Source organism: Camelus dromedarius, chromosome 7 (genome assembly GCF_036321535.1).
Source record: "Camelus dromedarius isolate mCamDro1 chromosome 7, mCamDro1.pat, whole genome shotgun sequence".
In the NCBI taxonomy this organism is placed as follows: domain Eukaryota; kingdom Metazoa; phylum Chordata; class Mammalia; order Artiodactyla; family Camelidae; genus Camelus; species Camelus dromedarius.
In genome coordinates, this window is record NC_087442.1 from 9449207 (window position 1) to 9470849 (window position 21643).

Genomic DNA, 21643 nt, shown 5'->3' on the forward strand with positions numbered 1-21643 from the left:
TTTGTTATTCATCTTTCTGTTTCATTCAGAGCCTGCCACATAATAGGTATAAATGTTGACTCTAGCTGATCTTTTCAAAATAATACAGTATGAAACATTTAACAAGTCATTCTGTTTTATAATCCTTGGCCACTGCGTCTTGGAATTTCGTTTTACTTCACTAAATCAATTTTCACATAAAAAGATTCCCTATGCTTGTTAATTTTGTTTACAGAGCAGTGTTTTATATACTCTGAGGGTAATGACTGATAGTTTACCATCTGTTTCTAGTTATCAGTCCTTCCTCTCTCCCTATTCATTTGTTCTACAGCATCTTTTATATGTGAGATTCTCTCTCTATTTTGCTTTTGATAATTTTGAACTTTCAGGTTTTGATATTTAGGAAATGCACAGAATAGTTTGTGAATCTTCAAGTTCTGTCTATGGTATAATTTGAATTTGGGTACCATTCCTTAAAGGGAAATGTGTGTTGTCGGTAATTGGTAAAATGAGATGTTCCTCTTAGATATCTTTGTAAAACTCTTTTATTTGACACTTTTTAAGGACCATAGGCTTTTCTTTTCCAGAGATACAATGCTTTTTATTTGTTTTTCTTATTTTTTTAGCCAGCTAATATTCATGCATTTTATTTAATTTTATTTTTTATTGATGTGTAGTTGTTTTTACAATGTTAGTTTCAGGTGTATAGCAAAATGATTCAGCTTTATATATGTACATATGCACATATGTTTCCAGATTCTTTTGCATTATAGCTTATTAGAAGAAATTGAATAAAGTTCCCTATGCTATGCAGTAGGTCCTTGTCATTTATTTATGTCATATACTACGTATGTGTAGTGTGTATCTGTTAAGGACACAGTGCTTTTTTAGACTTCATTTTCACTCTGACAGACATGGAGGAAGAGGACTGACATTTGTTAAATGCTGACTATGTTGCAGTGTTGTGACGAGCATCATGTATAATTACTAAGTCATTGATTGCTTAATAATTCTGTGCCATAGGTGATACTGTTACCATTTACAGATGAAGAAGCTGAAGCAAGAAAGGAGTATCTTTTTTTTTTCCAGTTGGCCTCTGTTTTATTTCTGCTCTAACATAGGGCACACAAAGGCGTCTCACATGTATCATGGATTAGTGGGAAATACACTTGGGCTTTTATTTCTGCCAGTATGGTCAATTAGCTGCCCTTTACAATATCCCACCTGTTATTAAACACCTCGCAGTTTGGAGGTAGATATTATAAGCACTCTTAAATGTATAGCTAAACTTTCAAAAAAGGGAGTTGATTTCATAACAGCAATAAGATGCAGAAGTAGCTCAAAAAATACCGTTGTCTCCTGGTGTCTGTGGGAGATTGAGTCCATGAGCCCCTGAGATACCAAAATCCACAGATGCTCAAGTCACTTATATGAAGTGGTGCAAAAAAGTGACCACAGTCAGCACTCTGTGTCCGTGGATTTCATTTCCGCAGGTTAAACCATGGATCACATTGGAAACCCTCAGCTGTGGAAGGCCGACTGTAGTTTGTTTCTTCTGAAGCAATTGGTGTCCAAGGACTTGGCTGATTTCTGTGACCTACTGATCAGTTTTAACAGCTATGGAGGGGCAGAGGCAGTTCCTCAGGGTGAGGACTTAGAATCTCAGACACCTCAGCATTGACTCTTAACATCGCCCAGGTTAAAAAACAAAACACAGCAAAACAACAATACAAAAAAACCCCAAAACAAAACAAAAAACCAAACTTTGATTTGAAACTATTAGGTAAAGGATTTTTTTTTTTTAAGAAAAGTATCAAAGGATGAATTGATGCTAAGATACTGAACATTTCTAGGAAAATTAGAAATTAGAGAAGTAACCACAACAAAAATAGTAGACCGTGGAATGAAAATTTCGAGGAATGATTTCACCAGCAGCATGAAACCCTAGAGTGATATCAGGGAAAAACACAAGGAGGCGAGAGATAAAAAGCCCCAGTTAGGGAGGCAGCCGGCCTTGGATTACTTTCGTATCTCCCAAGTTTCAGTCAATTTTGTGCCACCTTCTCAATATTTACAGCCGCACATTATCTGGATTATTAGTTAATATTTTAAAACAAGCTTACAATGTTCTGCTTATGGTGTGTTTTTAAAAGAAATCTTGCATATCATGGTAAAATATGGAGACCCATAATACCTGCCGCAAATAGAAAGTATCTATAAAAAATTAATAAAACAAGGGGACAAAGTTATAAGCTACGTCCCATTGCCTGGTATCAAGCCTGAGGCCTATTTCCTGTTAGAAGGAAGGAAAAACAAGCTTTGAGAGATACTGAAGACATCATATACCACCCTCCCTTTATTTAATAGGAGGAGTTGAAGAAGACGGAAAAGGAATTACACTTTGTCCTGGGTGATCCTGTCTTGTGAGTGTGACATGCAGGATCATTTTTAGTACCAGCAGTGTCACTGGCTGACTGTGAAATGATCCAGGGAGGGGAGCGCGGCTTTGTGTGTGTGTCTGAGGGCCTGTTTTTGTAATGTTGATCTTTGCTAAGCTTCCTATATTAAAATATTCTTTTCTTTTTTCTGTTTGAAGCTCTTTTAAGAGCCTGTGCTGACGGAGGTGCCAACCGCTTGTATGATGCAACGGAAGGAGAGAGAGAGAGGTAGGCTTGATGGCCCTTGTCCGCTGTGCACCAACTCTGCTCTTCAGTTTGTTTCATTTCCTTCTTAGGAAATGGTGACTGTTCATTTTCCTTCTAACTCGTTACAGAAAACCACCTCAGTGAGAGAGCTGCTTGACTAGGTTGTGTCATTTCTTTGCTTTAAATGATAGCTGTTAATAGCAATAAGCCAATTATATTCCTATTAAAAAATTCTGCTTCCTTCAAAGTCTCATTAAGTAGCAGTATCAACTATTGATATTTGTGGGGACGTTGAACATTGAGTAAAATAAAACTTGTAATGGCAATTAGAATTTTTATTCAAACAGTTTAAATGAATGCAAAATGATCTCATAAAATATATATTCTGTTGTAGAAGATGTGAGATTTTTATATCAGTTTTGAGTAAAACTCAGTATCATTTTAACTTACTTCTGCGTTATGCACAGACATATGTTTTAAGAGATAAACAATTTATTTCTTATTGATTTGTTATCTACCTTCTCTGGTTTTCTTGATCTTTGCCTGGTGAGCTGTTTTTAGATGTGAGAATATGTTTAATGAAAGCAAAATTTCAACCTAGCTCATTGCCATCATGTGTACAGTGCAGCCTCTGGGCAAAAACAAGCATTTATAGTCTGGATATAAATAGACCAGCTAGGAAATTTAGTTCCACTTCTATCATATGTGTTATTAAATGTACTGATGTGTTTATAGTTTGAGAAATCACCTCCTTGCTGCAAAAACTAAAATAAAAATATTATGATGCAACATACCGTAGATGTGAATTAAGTGCATGCACTTGGAAATGATGTAAAATACATCTTTATGGTGCCAGAATTTTTACTTCAGTTTTCTGATGTTGGCTCTGATGTTTGAAAGCTCACTGTGCATAGGAGGAAGGTGTGTCTTATGTGAGACTGGGTGTGCTAACGCCTAGGGTCTCGATGCATTATCAAAGATTATGGCAACAGTGACAGCCTAGGAAATAATTTAAATTCTTAACATTTTTGTGCTCCTGTATTTTTAAACTTGGTGGATTCCTCTGACTGTATTCTCTAAGACTTGACATGGACAGTATGTGAAAAAATACTTAAATGTATGTTATAAAAACTATTCAGACCAGGTAGTTCAGAGAGGATCTTAATGACCTTAAGGGCAAGGTTATGAGCTGGGTGCTGTTGATGCCTGTAACCTGCTTGCTGACAGACAGTCTGGGACTGAGAACTATTTCTCAGTTGGGGTGTACAGCTCATGAACATACTTTTATGAACCAGAGCTGTGAAAAATATTAACACAGTCCTTTCCAACTCTTCCTCGATCATGAGAACCATCTAGAATGCCTGTGAGAAAACATAGATTCCTATACTGATGACTTTCATGGGATTGGGCTGGACACTAATGAGAAAGATAACATACAACGCTTTTACTCACACTGGAAAGCGATACGCATTGCCAGATTTGGGAATGAGCACCATTATTTTTGCCCAGATTTTGAAATAATCGTTTCAATATTTCTTAACACATTTTATAGGCAGTCTTATGGAAATCTTCCAAGATTTATATGACTTATCCAACAACCATTTGTCTATATATGAAGATGTCCAATAAGAAAATGTGCTTTCTGTGGATTTTCTGGTTGTAATAACATGTTTGCAGTGATGCATGTCTGATACTTAGGGACGTGGCTGGCCTGGGTAACGGTGGAGTCCCAAACAGGGAGAAGAGTGAAGCTGTTTCCTGTGGGAATACGTCCTTGGAATAAAGCTCATTAAATCTGAACTCTAACCAGTGAGAGTAATTGGTTATAGGTGACCAAACATGATTCCTATTAATTGTATTTTTAGCAGAGAGGCTTTACAGTGGAAGTGGAAAAAATATGCATGAGCTTTTATTAAAAAGTCAGGTATGGTTTGTGGACCACTGCTTGGCTTGTTCTTATTTTTTATTTATTTAACGTCCTAATCTACAACGTAATACCTTATTATTATGCAGTAAAACATGAATATGTAAGAAGCAGCTCCCGCTGAAGAGAAAATTAGGTGTTTGCACATTGGGAATGGGAGGAAGGGAGACTGATGTAGACAGCAACAGGGGAGCAGGGTTTGCAGAGGGACAGCGCTGAGGCAGAATTCAGCGCTGACCTTTATGTCTGATCCTCTGACTGGGACCAGTCTGGTCCGAATGCATTCAACCCTCTACATCTTTCAGGAATGTTTGTCTTTGTTCCAACTTTGAAAGTCGCCTCTCTCTATTTATCAGGTTTTTTTTTTTAAATAAAATAGCCCTAAATGTTCTTGTTCATTGTGAAAACAACATATGATGAGTTGAATATTTGTTAGTGAGTTGGAAGCAACAAGAAGAAGAAAATAAAAATTCTCTTATTTCTTCCTAAGTAGCCAAGAGTTGCATTGAGGCTGCCTGTTGGTTCTGCCCTCTGGAACAACAGAAAATACGACTCATTTTTCTTACTCAGGTGAATGTAAGCGCAATAAATATAAACCCCCTCGTGCCTAGACAGTTGCCTTGGGAATATTAGACACTCAATAAATGTGTTTAATAAATATTTGATTACAGTTACTCTGTTCTCTCTTCCCATGAGGTTTTGGGCAACTTTGATTGATGACCCTCCTATTTGGGATAACTAGATTACCTCCACTCTGAGGGCCAACAGGTTTGGACTTGGGTGTGTGTTAGTCTGTACATCAGACTGAGGCTGGGTGGAGACCCAGTCCAGGAGACATAGAATGTGCATCGCCAGTGAGAGTGTGATCCTAGCTTTGATTGTGGACTTGAGATTGAAGAGGAAGAAATTTTAGGAAGACTGTCTTTGTAATTACTCCTTTACTCTTAATTGACTGTTTCCCTAACCCCAGATGTCTGTTCTTGGAAATGTGGGGGTAATAAGTCTGGGTATCAGATGGGTGGGCCAATACAGCTGCAGCTCTGACCTGACACTGACTGATGTCTCACGTGTGTATTCTGGGAGTCGTCTGTGATTGAGAAGTCCTGTCGTGGCCTCATAGCACCTGCCTCCTCCCATGTAGGTAAAACCCACCGTTGGCCGGTTCTGGGAGGGTGTAGCGTGATCCCACAATCAGAATAATCACAGGATGAGGAGGTAAGTGGAGAGAAATACAAGACAAGCAGGGTAAGACTTTGTAGGAAGACTTCATGGAGCAGATTTTTTTCTTGATCATTGTCGATAGGCTTCAGAGGTCTTTCTACTGATGATGTTACTGACACTGTATTAAATCAGGAAAAAGTATAAACTGTCCACATACAAGAATACTGAAAGATTGTTATTTATGTGCACTGGGTAAATAATAATGACTACAGGGGGATGATGCGCTCCTCCCCACCCCCAACCACCATGGCTCTCCTCCCGCGCCCCAGTTATTCCTATTTCTGCATCTTAACAGATACTCCAAGAGAAGAGCACTTTCTGCTCTAGTCAGTTTTTAACAAAGGCCTGAAAAGTCTTCAACTATGACAGTAATTACCAACCTTTTCCACAGGGGATATTAAAACAAACATACAGAGAAGTGCAAAAATTATAATGATATAGATCAATGAATCTGCACAAAGGGGAGCACGCTAGTGTAAACAGTACTAAGATGACTAAGAGCAATAAATGAATATTGCCTTAGCATTGCAGAAGCCCTCCTCGCGCTCCCTGCCATCACATCTCCCCTCAAAGGACACTACTCTCCAGCTTAATTAATGTTAGATTAATTTTGTCTCCTTTTGGACTTTATGAAATAGAATCAAAAGATACTGAGTTTTGAGTGTATGGACATTTTTTGAGATACAGGATCCATAGCTCTCTCAGTCTGAAAAAAAGATTAACAAGCATTGCTGGAGATTCTTACAGGAGAATTATGGTCACACTAATTATAGTTCAAGATGAGGGAAGCCGTGAAACCTTGTAGCAGAGAGTATGACATACAGAAACGGTCACAAAATCGATGACACCACAGAAGTGACCTCCCACTAAGGGAAAAATAGTTTATACTGATCATTAAAAAAATAATGCCTTTAAAGGTAGAGAAGCATTTGTAAACCCTATTCTGTGAGAATATAGTTAAGATATGCTGACTAAAAAAAACAAAACAAAACAAAACAAAAAAAACCAGAGAACTTTGTAATGAGATGGAGCTCTCTAGAATAACCCAGTGGCGGAAATAAGAAAGTAGTATTTAACTTGTGATTCATTCATTCATTCAAGCATTTATTGAATACCTTTTGTAGTTAAGACATTTGATAGTTACTGTGAACATATTAATAAATAAGATGCAGTTACTGCCCCCAGGAAACTTACAGTATGGGAGTAATAAGAAAGTTCTAGTTCGGCGTGATATGTTCTATGACAAAGGAAAGCATGAAGGTGGACAGTTAAACTAGAAACTATTCTGAGGGTTCTGATGGAATGTAAAAGGTTAGTTAGGGCCCTAGAATAATGATGGGGGTTGTGTGTGTGTGATATGTGTATGTATATGCGCACGCACGTATGCTTACTAGGGAGGGGTGGGGCATTTCTCCTTTGTCTCTTGGATAAAGTCTAAACTCACTGCAGTGAGAATTGGGGTTTGGCTTTTGCCAGTCTTGTCAGCCATGCCCAGTTTTCTGCTCTGTCTTCTCCAAGGCCCTTTCTCCCCACTGCCTGTGCTCAGGCCCTTTCTCATGCTGATCTTCAGCTTGTACGGGTCAGTACCACCCATAATCCCTTCCCACTGTGTGGTTATCCATTCTGATGGGTCAGTGCTTAAACATCCTTTACTGCACTGGTCTTCGGACAGTTTTGATAGCATGTGCTGGCCTTTTTTGTAGCAGTCCTATCCGTGCAGCAGAGCTCAGCTGAAATGCTGTCTGCCCCATGAGGGCTCCCCTCTCCCTCCAGTCCTTCCAGCCTGATGGGACTGGACATTTCTTACCCAGTAGTAATGCTTTTAAATCAGTGTTAGGTTCACATTTTACCTTGATTTAGAGCTGTAAAAGCGTATATCTTTTACTAGGTTGTAAATTTCTAGTGATCTATTGTCCTTTAACTTTGCATAATACTTTGTAATTATTTGCTTTCTCACTTTATCTTGTGATTTAGCGCTGTGTAGATGTATCTTAGCTCCCTCCTTAGGTGGTGAACTCCTGGAAGACGGCGATCATAATTAATCTTTTTTATGTGCCTCATAGATATATCTGGTACACTAATGGGCACCCAAGAATTTATTGAATTAATGATTTTTTCATTGATATCTTGGCAGAAATGTCACAAAGGCTGAGAATTTTTACAGCCAGAGATTTCTAAGATATAACATCAGCTATTGGAAGTGTCTTGGTGATAGAGAAGAAACTTTGGAGATACATGTATGTGTATCTCACTAGCATTTAGAAACCAGAAGTATCTCATATCTAAAAAGATTACCTAAGTTTTGTCTGAAATCATGCACAGTAATACGTTCCACTTTTTTCCACAATGTTTTACATTACATTGTGTCCTAATTCCTATCTAAGTCTTTTATGTTGAAACTAAGATCTTTGCCTTTGAATTCATTGGTATTTTGATACTGTGAGAGGTTTTTTTTTTTTTTAATTGTAATTTTATGGGACTTAGAGACTCTCAAAAATCACAGCATAAAAGTCTGAGAAATAGCTGTGAATTTTGGTGTCACTGGTGTGTGGGAATTTGAAGTGGGGGGAGTGCTGTTTTTAGGTGAGCTTCCTCAGAGTAACTGATGAGTAGAGCATCCTGACTGGGAAGTCCTACAGAAGATGATTTTTATATGAACATTGTTCTAGTTGAGTTTAGATGTGTAGGAGTTCCTTTTCTGTTTCACTTAAAAGATTGGCACCCAACAAAAATTGGCTGAATTCGTTGAAATGACCACTCAGTTAAGCACGCATTGACTGGCGGGATGAGGAGGGACCCATGGTGCTCAGACAGAAAAGCAAGATTCAGTCCTGATCTCTTACTCCTCTCACTGCATTAATTTTCTCACAGTTAAGATTTCAGACTTTCTATGTTCTTGCAGCTTTCTCATCGCAGATTAGTACTGTTACCAAACCGAACTTGGGTCCCTTTCCTGTCACACAGCAAGCCAATCTCCTGACACCAGATTGGGGCTACAGAAAGTGCAGGAAGTACAGCATTTATTGCAGGGCATCAAGCGAGGAAACAGGCAGCTTATGCTCAAAAGACCCCAACTCCCCCATGGCTTTCAGGGAAGCGTTTTTAAAGGCAGTGCTTAGGGTTGAAGCTGCAGGGTGCATGACTTTCCCCTGATTGGTTGTTGGTGAGGTAACAGGGTGATGTTTTGGGCATCATACTCATCAATCTTCTGGTTCCAGCCAGAATGGGGTCTGCCTGCTTGGGGTCAGCAGGAAGTCACCATCCTCTACCTGGTGGGAAGTCTTTATCTCCTGCAGAGCAACTCAAAATATGTGTCAGATTGTTATGTCTGTCCCTTGAGGAGGAACTAGGACTCTGCTTTATTACTGCACTGGTTTTCCTGACTGCTTCGCCTTCATTTCTGCATTCTCTCACTTCCCTAATTAATAACGGCTTGGGTCTGCTCTTTGGAAATCAGGGGAGGCCTAGGAGACTAAAGCCTTTTGCTACAAACAAGAAATGGGGGCAGGTGGGAGTAGGTGGAGGGGCCTTTGTTCTCAGGAGTGCCCTGCAGTGTCTTGCTCGGTTTAAGTCCTCCCTCTGGGCTTTGGTGCTGCCTAGTCCTGAGGGGGACCAGGGTGGGACAAGAAGGGAATGAAGTTTGGGATAGAGAGGTGAGTTGTTAACTCAGCAGGGGAACACAGTTATAGGGGGCTCGGTTTCAGTACCACTTTTCAGAGTGATCAAGTGGGTACAAAGGATGACTGTTATAACTGATTCTCCAACTAACTGCACCCCGGCCAAACTGCTTTCAAAGTATAATTTAAATAACATGTGGGAGGCTAGCTGTGTAAAACTAGCTTCTAAAGCCTTTATCAGTGTAATTAACCCAGGCATCTGGCAGCAAATCTCCACCCATGAAGGAATCTATGACTTGTCTGTCTACACGTGAATAACTTAACAGTCTTGTGCTCTAGGTCCCATTCCTTGCAGGTGGCCTTGGCCTCCAGGTTGGGAATTGTGTAGTGAAAGAACAGGCATGGACTTACTAGTTAGATGAGGATTCAGAATCTGATTCTGTGACTTCATTACTGAGATGTAATTTACAACTGTAATGTAATGAAATTACATTACAAGTAATTTCACTTCCTTGGGCTGTAGTTTCTTGCTCGGTGGTATTTCAGGGACAAATCTACCAGAGTATTCAGAGAAATCTTGATGAAGAAACATATCACTTTTTGGGCTGGCTATACACGACTTGGATAAACCGAGAGGGTGGAGGGTGACCCTTCAGAGCTATGGTGTGATGAGTTCTAGAACAGTTGAGTATGCATATGATGCGGTTTTAGGCAAAGCTGTAAATAGTCTTTCACAGTTAATACTCTGCATGCAGTAATTGTACAACTACTTAGAAAGGTTGTAAGCACTTATATTGTGGTTGGAATGAAGGAACAAAGTGTCTGGCTCCTCTGGTTCTTTTCTGTTTTTAATCAGCTTTGTTCAGGATTAACTTCACTCAATAAAATTCATCCATTTTAAACATACAATTGAATTAGTTTTGAAGTGGTGAACGGTTGTATTCACCACCGCAGTCAGACTGAAATACGTCCCTCATCCCCAAAAGGTCCCTCCTGTCGCTTGGCAGTCGATCCCTAACTCCCACACTCTGGCTCCTGGAGCCTTCTAGAATGGAGCAAGTGGAGTTACACAGTTTGTTTTCTTTGTGCTGACTTTTTTCATTCATGTCACTATGTGTGTCAGTAGTTTGTACCTTTTCACTGTTGAGTAGGATTTCCATTATACAGATTCACCACGATTTTATTTGTTCATTTAATGGAGTCGGTGGACTTGATTCTTAAGAATTGCCTTTTTAGTTGGAATCTTTTTTATTATCATTTTTTCAGGTGACTCTTTGGGAGGAACGTTAGTTCTTTTAGTTGGAACCAAACAAATTTCCAAGTTGTCAGTTCAACCCTAGAGGTCTTGTAAATAGTAGTAGACACTTGTATACAAGTCCCAATCTGCTGTATCTTAGTGAAAAATTCTGCAGAATTCTTGCTCAATATTGTTAGTTTTTATGGAATAAGACAGTAAGTATAAATAAGTATGTAACTGTTGTGGAATAACCTGGTGTCAAGTAATTGAACATACATTGTGATCTTGATAACCTCCAATATATGTGTCGGTTGATTGCAGTCCACCTGTGACTATAATTTTCTCACTGATTGGAATTTATTTTAACTAATGTTCAAGCATTTCATGGCACAGTTGAAAATGTACTTCCTCTATGCTTTAATAGACATAGAAAGGAAATGTGTACTTTGCTTAAGGAATACAAAAGACCTTTGGTTTAGCTTGATTCTTATAAGCCTAGACTTAAGCACTGTTTAGTCATTTGCTTTGGCAAGTTTTTATTAAAAAGTATTTATGCAATCAAATGACTAAGCTCTGTGAGCATGCCAGCATTATTGGGTCTTTGAATCAAAATGATGGAAGGTAAAAATGATTAGCACATTTAAAAGAAAATTTATAATAGGGGTCTTAGTATTAAAGAACCCTACACAACAAACTGTGAGGACATATTTATCTTGAATTATTGATTGGATTAGTTTAGTAATATATTTTAGTCTGTTGGTTATCAAATGCTATAAATCAGAGATCCCAAAGTTATCCATGCGTAGCTCTGAATCATTCCGGGGTGTTGGAGGAGAGGGGAAATGTGTATGCCAAGTTGCTATGTTTGTCGGCTCATGCATGAAGTCAAAATAAATTTTCAGAGTGAGATCATTTTGAGCAGCTGCAGGAAGTCAGTTTACAACTAAATTTAATCAGAGGCATTGTTCTTTATGGCTTTTCTATTTCATAAAGTATGTTCCTGACAAAATCATTTTCCTTTCCTGTACCGTGGATGGAGTCTTCAGAAATAAATTACCTTCAGATGATTTTTAAGAGAAACCTGCATCGGTCAAAAGTTTTAAGTAACACATGGCTCTATTAATTTTACTTAAAAAAAAAGTTGAATTTTTCTGGTACTTGTTAATACCATTTAAGAGCTCAGGTATTTCATCACTCCTCTTTTTTTGCTTATTTTCAATATATCATTAGATTGCTGAGTTAAGTAATAATTGAGCATAATCACATAATACCACATATACGTTGTATATTTATATGATCACATATATACCACAAGTATGTAATATATAATACATATTATATATAAAATGTTTATATAAAATATATAATCACATGATACCATGTATATAATTATATGTGAATATATATTTGTAATTTTTTAAAATTGTGGTATGGTCCCTGTCTGATTTTTCACATTTAAGTGAATGCATATACCTGCATGTTTGCACACAGACACCTAGCACACCTAGATACTTCCTGCATGTATTTTTGTTATGAAAATTTTGATTTTGTGTGATTGGACCAAGAGGAAGCCAGATAACTCCAGCAACAAGACTGCAGGTATTCTTTGTTGACACATCATCACAGGACATGAAATTTGAGTTGACGATGGGATTGTACCTGAGCCAGCTGTGGCCTTCCTGTTGTTAGGGGACAGAAAAGTGACAGCTGGAATTCAGCTAACAAAAGCTGGTCAATAAACTTTGCGGGAAAATATCCAAGTGGCAATTATACCAAGATGAGCCCTGAACCATCACTTGTAACCCTAGGTTATGGATCTGAGAGTTGGGTTCCTTGAAGACTTCAGTTTCACCTCTGCAGCCAGAGAGGTCAAGACTGAAGGAGCTAAAGAGTCTCAGAGAGGGCATTTAAAATACAGCAGAATATACGTTACCACCCTGAGAAAAGTCCCTGTGTGTGTGTGTATGTACGTAGTATATGCGAATGGCTTAACTCTGGGCATTCGTGGGCTTAGGAAGTAGAAGATGGACTGCTAGAAAAAGCCAGGAAGGGAACTGAAAGGATGAGCAGGAGAATATTCGTCTGTACATGCCGAGGCTGAAGGGAACTGGAATAACAAAATCAGAAATAGAAAAAGTGTTGACTTACTCTCTAAACTCTAAGATTTAAAACGGCAGTTAGCACTTCTGTTGAGGGAGATTAGCGGTCCTTCTGCTTGGACGATAGTGAAGAACATGCTGTCTCTCCCCACAGGAATCGTGAACTCTTTATTTTTGACCTTGAATGTCAAGTTCCTTCCATTTCTGCTGAATACCTTGTAGGGGTGCTTGATGCCGTGGGTCTGCCGCTCAGGGCTAGAGGACCATGGAGGGGGAGCTGTTTACCCATGAGCACTCTTCATTTTTTTGCGGGGGGCTAATTAGGTTTATTTATTTATATACCAGAGGTACTGGGGATTGAATCCAGGACCTCATGCGTGCTAAGCACGCGCTCCACCAATGAGCTGTGCCCTCCCCTCCTTGCATCAGCACTCTTTAACCGTGGCTATTTGAAATATTTGTGCCATCTAAATACTGGCCTCCTACTCAGCGCATCGTTTAAAACACCCCTGGAATGCCCATTGAAATGCCCAAGGAATCAGTTTTAACATCAAATGAAGATACTTTTTAATAGAATACTACATCTGAGTCATCTGTGAAAACTATTCTAAAAAACTTCTTGTAAAAATTCACTTATAAAAATCACTCTTTTGCTTTCTTCCTAGTGTTATAATCCTTATCTTTCAAAGCATGGCCCCTTTGTTGTGTTTCCTGGTAACTTCCAGTTTCCATGTCTAAGTCAAGTGTAAATTCTCTAAATAGCCCTTTACTGTCACTCCATGTTATGTTGAAATTATCTATGAGTGTTTCTGCTTAATTGGACAAAATTCCTTGTTCTTGTTTTGCTTGTCTTTTGAAATAGTCCTTGTACCCAGGGTGAGGTTTGATAAATATATTTTTTAATTGATAAGTATTACTTCTTTTAGATAGTTTTCCCTGAGAATAGTAATTTCCCTACAGATTAGCCAGTAGATGACAAATTCTGAATGAACTAAGGGCACTTGTTGGCTAGATTTCTTACTTCACCAGGTCAGGTTCAGTCACTCCAAGTCTGTTTCAGTCCATTTGTCCTCTGCGTGTCCTTGCTGGATGACCTTGTATTGAGTGGATCTCTTTCATGGCGTTTATCACAGCACATTGAAATCTACCTGTCTGCCTGTCCCACCAGCCTGTCACCCCAATAAAGGCTTATTGTCCAGCTGTTTCATTGTCTCAGCCCCAGAAACAAATTCACTATATGCTTAATATTTATTAAAGAATGATTAGACATGATGTTTCATAAAATTTTAATATATTTTTCTATCATAAATGAAGTATGAAAGCATGTTTCTGACCCAGTAGAGTAATTCTTAAAATATTGTTTTTTTTCAGCACTGATTATCGTCAGAGACTGAAACTAAAAGCTCTTCAGTAAATGTTGTTAGGAATGTCTTGTGCAGATTTTTTGTGTCCCCGGGGGTTCTCAGTTGTAAACAAGTGGAAAAAAAAAAACTGACCAATTTAAAGAACAACAAGAAATCCTGTAAACATATTATAATTATCAGAATCAGTGGGAAGCTGGGAAAGTGTGCATGAAGCTGGAAACCAGACCCAGGGCTTTGTTTGTGCTTGGAGTACAAGCCAGGTCTCTGGTGCTGCAGGTGAATTCTCTACAGTCCCCCTCACTGTGTTTCAGAGCCCGTGATTGACTGGCCGAGCTGAAGTGCTTAAGGGGATGCCTGCCCTTGCCCTTGTTTCTGGGGGTGGCAGGAGTGAACACCTGACTCCTGTCTGTTTCTGGAGTGGGCTGTGCCCAGGATCAAGACTCACACTAGGTTAGTTTCTGTAAACGTGGGTAGAGATTGACAAATGCAAATACAGTTGCAGACAAAACCAAGCCATTCCTAAAAATTCCATCCACAAGGACTTTGGCATTCATCATGCCCTCATCCAGTGGTCCTGATCATTCTCTTCTGTATTTCCCACTCCAAATGCACCTCCCTAACTTGATATTTATTGTGATGTAAAATGCCCCTAGTTATGAGATTTTTTCTTCTTCCCCCTCTTAATGACAGTGAAATTAAATGGTTACCTGCCATGCATTTAAGTGATAAAAAATACCTCTCATGCATTCAGAGAAATTTAATAAGATTCCTCCAACGTTTTAAAAATAAAACGTATGGTATACACTTGCTTAGTTTTATAAAAACTTGTTAATCAGAGGATTCTGTGTATCTTCCCTTCTTTCATGTTATCATATATTTTTTTTCTAAGTAAACTCTTTTAAATTCCATTCTTACAATTAATGATTTTCTGGGAGAGGGGGTGTGTAATGTTTTTTGGAAATCTTTTGCACTTCACAGAAATGTTCCTCTTTGCAGGGAGGGTATAGCTCAAGTGGTAGAGTGCATGCTTAGCATACACGAAGTCATGGGTTCAATCTCCAGTATTTCCATTAAAAAAAAAGTTCGTCTTAATGAAATATTACCAAGACAAATTACATTGTACAACATAGGACTTAACTTTATCTGGTCTGGATCTCTGTGACAAATGAGTAAAAGAATACAGGGTTTTGTCTGATATATAATGTGTAAAAAAAGGTTTCATTACTTGAAAGCACAGTTTTGCTTTAAGAATACAATAATACAATTTTTCTTTTACAAAATTTCCTTGGTTTGTCTTATTTTAGATGAAATTTCCCCAGACTTATTCCTTTATTTAAAAATATTGATAAATTTATAAACAGAAAAAAAAAAAAAGAAACTGCTCTGACTCGAAGCATAGTACTTAAAAAGGCACCTGAAGCTCGGAGGTGTAGGACGCAGTTCTCTTTGCACAGCTATCATCATGTATTTTACTTCATGCAGCATTCACTTATTTATCACTAGCGGCCTCTAGTGTGTATTCAATTTTTTTCCTGCTAGGCTGTAAATTAGTAGGTTATTAGTAACTGGAGAGCAGTTCCCCATGTTAGGAACAAGAAAAATAACTATAGTTTCTGTCATCTTAGCATTATATCTGTCAGGGAAAAGAACATTTCCACATAATGGTGTAGTCTTATGATTCCTATTACCAGTAATAGGGCGTTCACAGTGAGTTTCCTCCGCGTGGCAGCTGCTCTCCAAAGTGTACCTCTGATACCCTGGGAGAAAGAGTCGATGGTCACACACTGCACTGACGCCTTCTAGTGTTTTTCAGAGGATGGAATCACATTCCAATACAGGTGGCAAAGGTTACCGCAACCAGAGATTGTAGCCAAATCGTACAGCAGAAATCTGAACCCAGCTGTCCTTCTTTGTTCAATTCCAAACAAAACTATGTTCAAGTGATTTTTGAAGTAATCATAATTACAAATAAAAATATGAAAATAGTTTAAATGGATCAAATCTGAGTTATTTAGTATTTACCTTTAGTTTTTGGTTTTTAACTTTATTCCTTTTTTTTTGTTTTTAAGGCACACCCTCCCCTACCCCAGCCCACCTGCCCGCTTATAGAAGTAATTCAGTTTCATTACAATGAACTTGGAGAATACAGGAAGATAGATACAAAGTAAAACATAATAGTTTCAAATCACCTAGATTCTTACTGTTTATATTTTTGCACACGTTTTCAATTTGATATTTTTGTTTCTCTTACTGAGTGTATCTATGTGCATATGTAATAACATAGGAGTTTTTATGTATATACTTTACATCATTAATGGTTGATAAATAAGGGTGTAACAGATATATTCACAAGTGAATACATTATGTCATTAAATAAAAATTTTATCTGTTACATTCTTATCAAACCATTCTCCATGTATCAGGAATATATGTGGTTCATAATCTTACAACTCTGATGAGTGGAAACTTAGATACATTTTATTTAATTTTATTTACTTTTTAATTATTTTTTATTGAAGTGTAGTTGATTTACAATGTTAGTTTCAGGTGTACAGTGAAGCAATTCACTTATACATATACATACATATATGTATTTTCAGATTTTGTCCAGTATATGTTATTGCAAGAAATTGAATATTATTACCTATGCTATACAGTAGGTCCTTGTTTATTTTATATATAGTAGTGTGTATCTGTTAATCCCAAACTCCTAATTTATCCCTTCCCACCTTAGATGTGTTTTATAAGTAAAATTTTGTGTGAGTTTACTTAAAATAGTTTAATGAGAATGAACATACGAGGTCAAAAGTTATGACCTCGTATTTTGAATCCAAGTTGACAGTTTGCTTTCCAGAATATTTGTACTTATCTTCACTTTTATCAACAATGTAAGATCATATTTCTCTCCACTCTTGCTGGCTTTGTTCATTTATTGCTGTATGATGCAGGAAATTATGTTCAGTTGTTATTTTAGCATATTTTAGATAATGTACTCATTCCATATAAAGGACATTATTGTAAAAACTTGGGCTGCAGGGAACAAAATGTCTGACTTCCTTCAACTTTTATGGAGGTAGATACTAAGTCAGATAAATAATGAAAATGTAAAGTATATGACTGGTGATCAGGAGGACAAAAAAGCAGAAGTTATAGCATATTTGTGATAGGGCAGTAGCAATTAAAGTGAGGAAACCTCACTAAGAAAGTGACTTTTTTTTTAAATTGACATACAGTTGATTTACAATGTTATGCAATCCCACTCCTGGGCATATATCCAGAGAAAACTCCAATTTGAAAAGATACATGCACCCCGATGTTCATAGCGGCACTGTTTACAATAATCAAGACATAGAAGCAACCTAAATGTCCATCGACAGATGAATAGATAAAAAAGATGTGGTGTGTATATATATGTGTGTGTGTGTATGTATGTATACACACACAATGGAATATTGCTCAACCATGAAAAAGCATGAAATAATGCCTTGTGCAGCAACATGGATGGACCTAGAGATTATCATAGTGAGTGAAGTAAATCAGACAGAGAAAGACAAATATCATGTGCCATCACTTAAATGAGAAAGTGACTCCTGAGTTAAGACCTGGAGGAAGCGAAGAAGGCGTCACTTGGCTATCCACAGGAAGAGCATTGCAGGCAGAGGGAACACCTGTGTGGACAATCTGAGACCTGAGAATGGTATCACTTACCTTTTGCTGCATAACAAACTGCTCCAAAATTTAGTGCCTTTAAACAACAGTGATTTATTGTTGTTGATAATCCTAAAGGACAGCTGGGCAGATCTGGGCTCACTCGTGTCAGTCATATGGTTTGGGTAGGCACTTCTGCTGATGGAGACAGGACTTGCTCACATGTCTGAAGGTTGGCTGCCTGTAAGCTGGGTCCCCTGACTCTTATCTCTTCTCCGTCTTTCAGCCTCTCTGCCTTAGGCTTGCCCACAGTTGTTCTCATGGCGACAGAGGAGGTTTCTAGGACAGCAGAGGGCTCTCTTTGAGGCCTTGGTTTAGGCTGCCATGCCACCATCATTTGCACTGTATTTTGTCAGTCCAAGCAAGGCATGAGGTTAGTCCAAATTCAAGTGGGGGAGGAACAGGCTTGTATTTTTAGTACCTTTTGATAGAAGGATCTGGAAAGTCACCTTATAAGGGAGTATGTGTGGAGAGAGGACAATAATTGTGGGGATAATTTTGCAAACCATCTGCCACCAGTAGAGAGAATAAGAGAGGATCTCTTTAGGAGGAGAGTGTTAGAAAGGTAACTAAGGGTAGATCTTGTCGGACCTTTGCAGGTAAAACAAATGATTTACTCCTCACAAGATGGGAAGCCCCTGGGCTATTTTAGTAGAGGATCTGATCCGTGTTCTAGTGTGAAAGATGGTAAGAAAGCACAATTCAGAATATACTTTGCAGGAAGTCTCTAGAACTTGCTGGTAAACCAGCTATGAAGAGGGAAAAAGAAGAATCAGGAGTGACTAAGGATTTGGGCCTGAACAAGTGGAAAAGATTGATTTTCCACTTGGTGAGATTTGGAAGACTGTGAGAGGGACAGTGCTGGTGGGAAAGAAAGAGCGGAGACTCAGTGATTTCATGTGCAGAGTCTGAGGTGTTTATTACACGTATCTGACGTTGAGTAGCTTGTTGAATACACGGGTCTGGAGTTGAGGGAAGATACAACCTTCAGAGCCATCAGTAGACAGAGGGCATTTAAAGCCAGCAACCTGGTAAGATAACGTAGTAAGTGTGGACAGAGGAGGAAGGAGGCCCAGGGACTGAGCCGTGGGTACTGCAGTGTTAAAACATCCAAGTGAAGTGTAAGCCCTGTCGGGTGGGCAGAGCAGGAGTAACCAGGGAGTCAGAGGGAAAACCAGGAAACTAGTTCTTCAGTCAAATGAGGAAGAGGGATCAAAGAACAGAGAGTTGTCGGTTGTGTTACATGCTCCTGATGGTTAAAGTAACAGGAGAGAACTGATCGTTAGACTTAGCAATACAGCAATACGGAATCTTTGAAGACTGAAAACGTAAAAGCTATAAATACACAAACATATATATACAATGATTATAAATTACGCATATTATATACATATGCCCACACATTAAGGTGTTTAAATTCCTTCTCTTTGTGTTATAGCTTTTGTCTATTTGATTTTTCCTATTTGATTTTATTTCCATTTGAATAATCTATTGGTCTCAACTCTATTTGAACAAGGATAGCTACCTTTTTGTCTTTTGTATTTCTACTGAATGTTTTCCCTCGTGTGCCTTTTTACGTTTGTTAAGGATATTCATCATCTAATGATCTTACGACTTCAAGGTGACCTATTCCTAAGCCATTATCATCTGATTGAATTCTTTCAGCTTCCTACACGACACTGTCATTACTAAGTCCTATAGGGAACTCCCCGGGCTCTTGTCCCTGTCTTTTAGGGTAATGGTTCACACAGCCATCTACGATAAAACAAACTTGCAAGGATGGGAAATACAGTATTTACTTTAGCAGGTCAGCATATGCATTAAGTTCTTCTGTTTTTCTTCAGTAGGACTGAGTTCCTGCTTTGGGGGAAGCTGTGGGGGGAAAGGAAGAACGAGTGCAAACACTATACTAGCAGAATGGTCAGCTAAGCTGCTGATTACGCTCGGCTTTGGAAAATTTGGGAGGAGCGGACAACCTATTAGTGACCCTAATGGCATTTATCACGAGCTCTTTTTATTGAATTCTGTGTATTATTTCTCCCCTGAATCACAGAGAGAAGCGTAAAGCCGATAAATTACACAAAGTAATTCACTGTCAGTGAGCCGGACTTTTGCGTTTGAGGAGGTGAAGAATTGGCATTAACCTGTGTGATGCTTTGCAGCTCTTTCATGTTTGTAAATAAGACAAGACGAAAGCTTCCTCCCTGCACTGTGTCAAGCTTGGCGTGAGTCTCCTCAACATACGTAGTGCTTTCTGGCCCTCCCCTGCACCCCCGCCACTGCTGCCTTCTCGGAAAATAGCCCCAGAGCTTGCTTCCTCTTCAAATAACCTCTCTCATCCCTTTTCTCTCCTCCTCACTTTTGGAAAATAAGTAGTTACAGCGAAGGGCAGAAGGAGAAAGTGACCTATTAAGAGCCAGAGGAATCATTTCCTGGTACAACTGTGATTGCGTATAGTGTGCAGATCCCTGTTCTGGAGCTAAAAGCCACAAAGTCATTCTTCTGGTGCTTTCAAGACTGTGATATCGCTGGCCACGTGTGAATACAGGTGACTGAGGGATAAATCAGCTGGGAACGCAGAAACGAGGGGGTGATGTCATGGTGCGTGTCCCCTGCGCATCTCTTTTGTTTGCTAACGTTAGTCCTCTCACCGCTCATCTTCCCGCCTGCTTTTCTTCTCTCCGCTGCCTGGACGTGTTTATTATTTTTTCTCTCTTATCCTCTTGTCACGATCTTTATTCAGTGACAACTTTCCATGCAGGATCAACTATTTTGAAGCCTCTCCTCCCCTTCCTCTGACTGGCCAGTCCCCCTGGCTGGTCTGTGCTCTGCACCATTCTGTGCTTGACTTGGAGGGTCCATGAGTCTCTTCTGTAACATCCAGGCTTGCACTAAACACTGTTTGGGGCTGTAGTAACTTTTGTATCTTCAGCGTGGCACACATAGTATGCATTTCATAGATACTTGATAAGCTGAATTAAATACCCTGTATATGGAGGACTTGCGAGTATAAAGTTTTACCTCTGACTTCCCCTCAGAGCTCTCTGCATTTACAGCTTTCAGATGAACTTCTATCATCTCAGATTCCAGCTGTCTAAAACTTACTATTTTGTTTTAACCAGTGACATTAAGATTAAATCAAATTTCTGAGATTTAAATGCTGCTTTTACTCTTTTAAAGTCAACATTGTTTACTGTTTTGGAAACCATCGAGAGGTGATTAGCAGGACGGATGGAACTGGTTTATAGATGCCTTGATGACGAGTCTGTCTTCAGGAATAGATGCTCCTCACGTGTGGTGACTTGATAGAAGAGCGTCACCCTGAATCATTGTACTTGCCATGTATCTAGTTGGGTAGCAATTAGCCCGAGGTAAATGGTGACCCAGTCTCTTTATCACTTATCCACAAACCTCATTTCCATCCTAAAAGTTGATAATGAGTCTTTTACAAACAGCAGCTTGCAGGAATGATGAAAGACAATAAAATGACTCTGGGCTGTGTGCTTTAGTATATATAATAAATTCTGTTTTCTGGGAACCCACTGTATAAATATGATTTAGTAGAAAAACCGTCTTTTCACAAAAACTCTTGTTTAGGTCTTGACACATTATTTACCTCTGGGAAAACTTGCGAGGTAATGTGCCATATACGAAATTTATTTTAATAAACTGTTTATGGTATTTGATGTGTATTATGTGATTCAACATGTGCCTCCTTTTTGGTCTCCATGTTTTAGTGTAAATATTCTATAAATTTTGCTTCTGGGGTGCTCACTTCTTAGTGTTTTCATCTTTCTTTGACACTCTTTGGAGCAGAGGAAGCAGTACATTGTGGACAGAGTCGGTATT

General features: G+C 38.7%; 1 protein-coding gene across 13 annotated transcripts in view; it reads left to right on the forward strand.

Annotated features, from left to right (window-relative positions):
• The window catches only part of TPK1 (thiamin pyrophosphokinase 1), a 337072-nt gene that overhangs the window by 111068 nt on the left and 204361 nt on the right, over nucleotides 1-21643 (forward strand). For 11 of the 13 annotated variants that reach the window (XM_010986883.3, XM_031455545.2, XM_010986891.3 and 8 more), the window contains one exon: nucleotides 2576-2645. In XM_010986883.3, the coding sequence (XP_010985185.1) occupies nucleotides 2576-2645 (70 nt within the window). Of the gene's footprint in view, nucleotides 1-1465; nucleotides 1626-2575; nucleotides 2646-5673; nucleotides 5764-21643 lie in introns of those variants that run through there. The other 2 variants (XM_064487271.1, XM_064487274.1) reach the window with 2 other exon arrangements.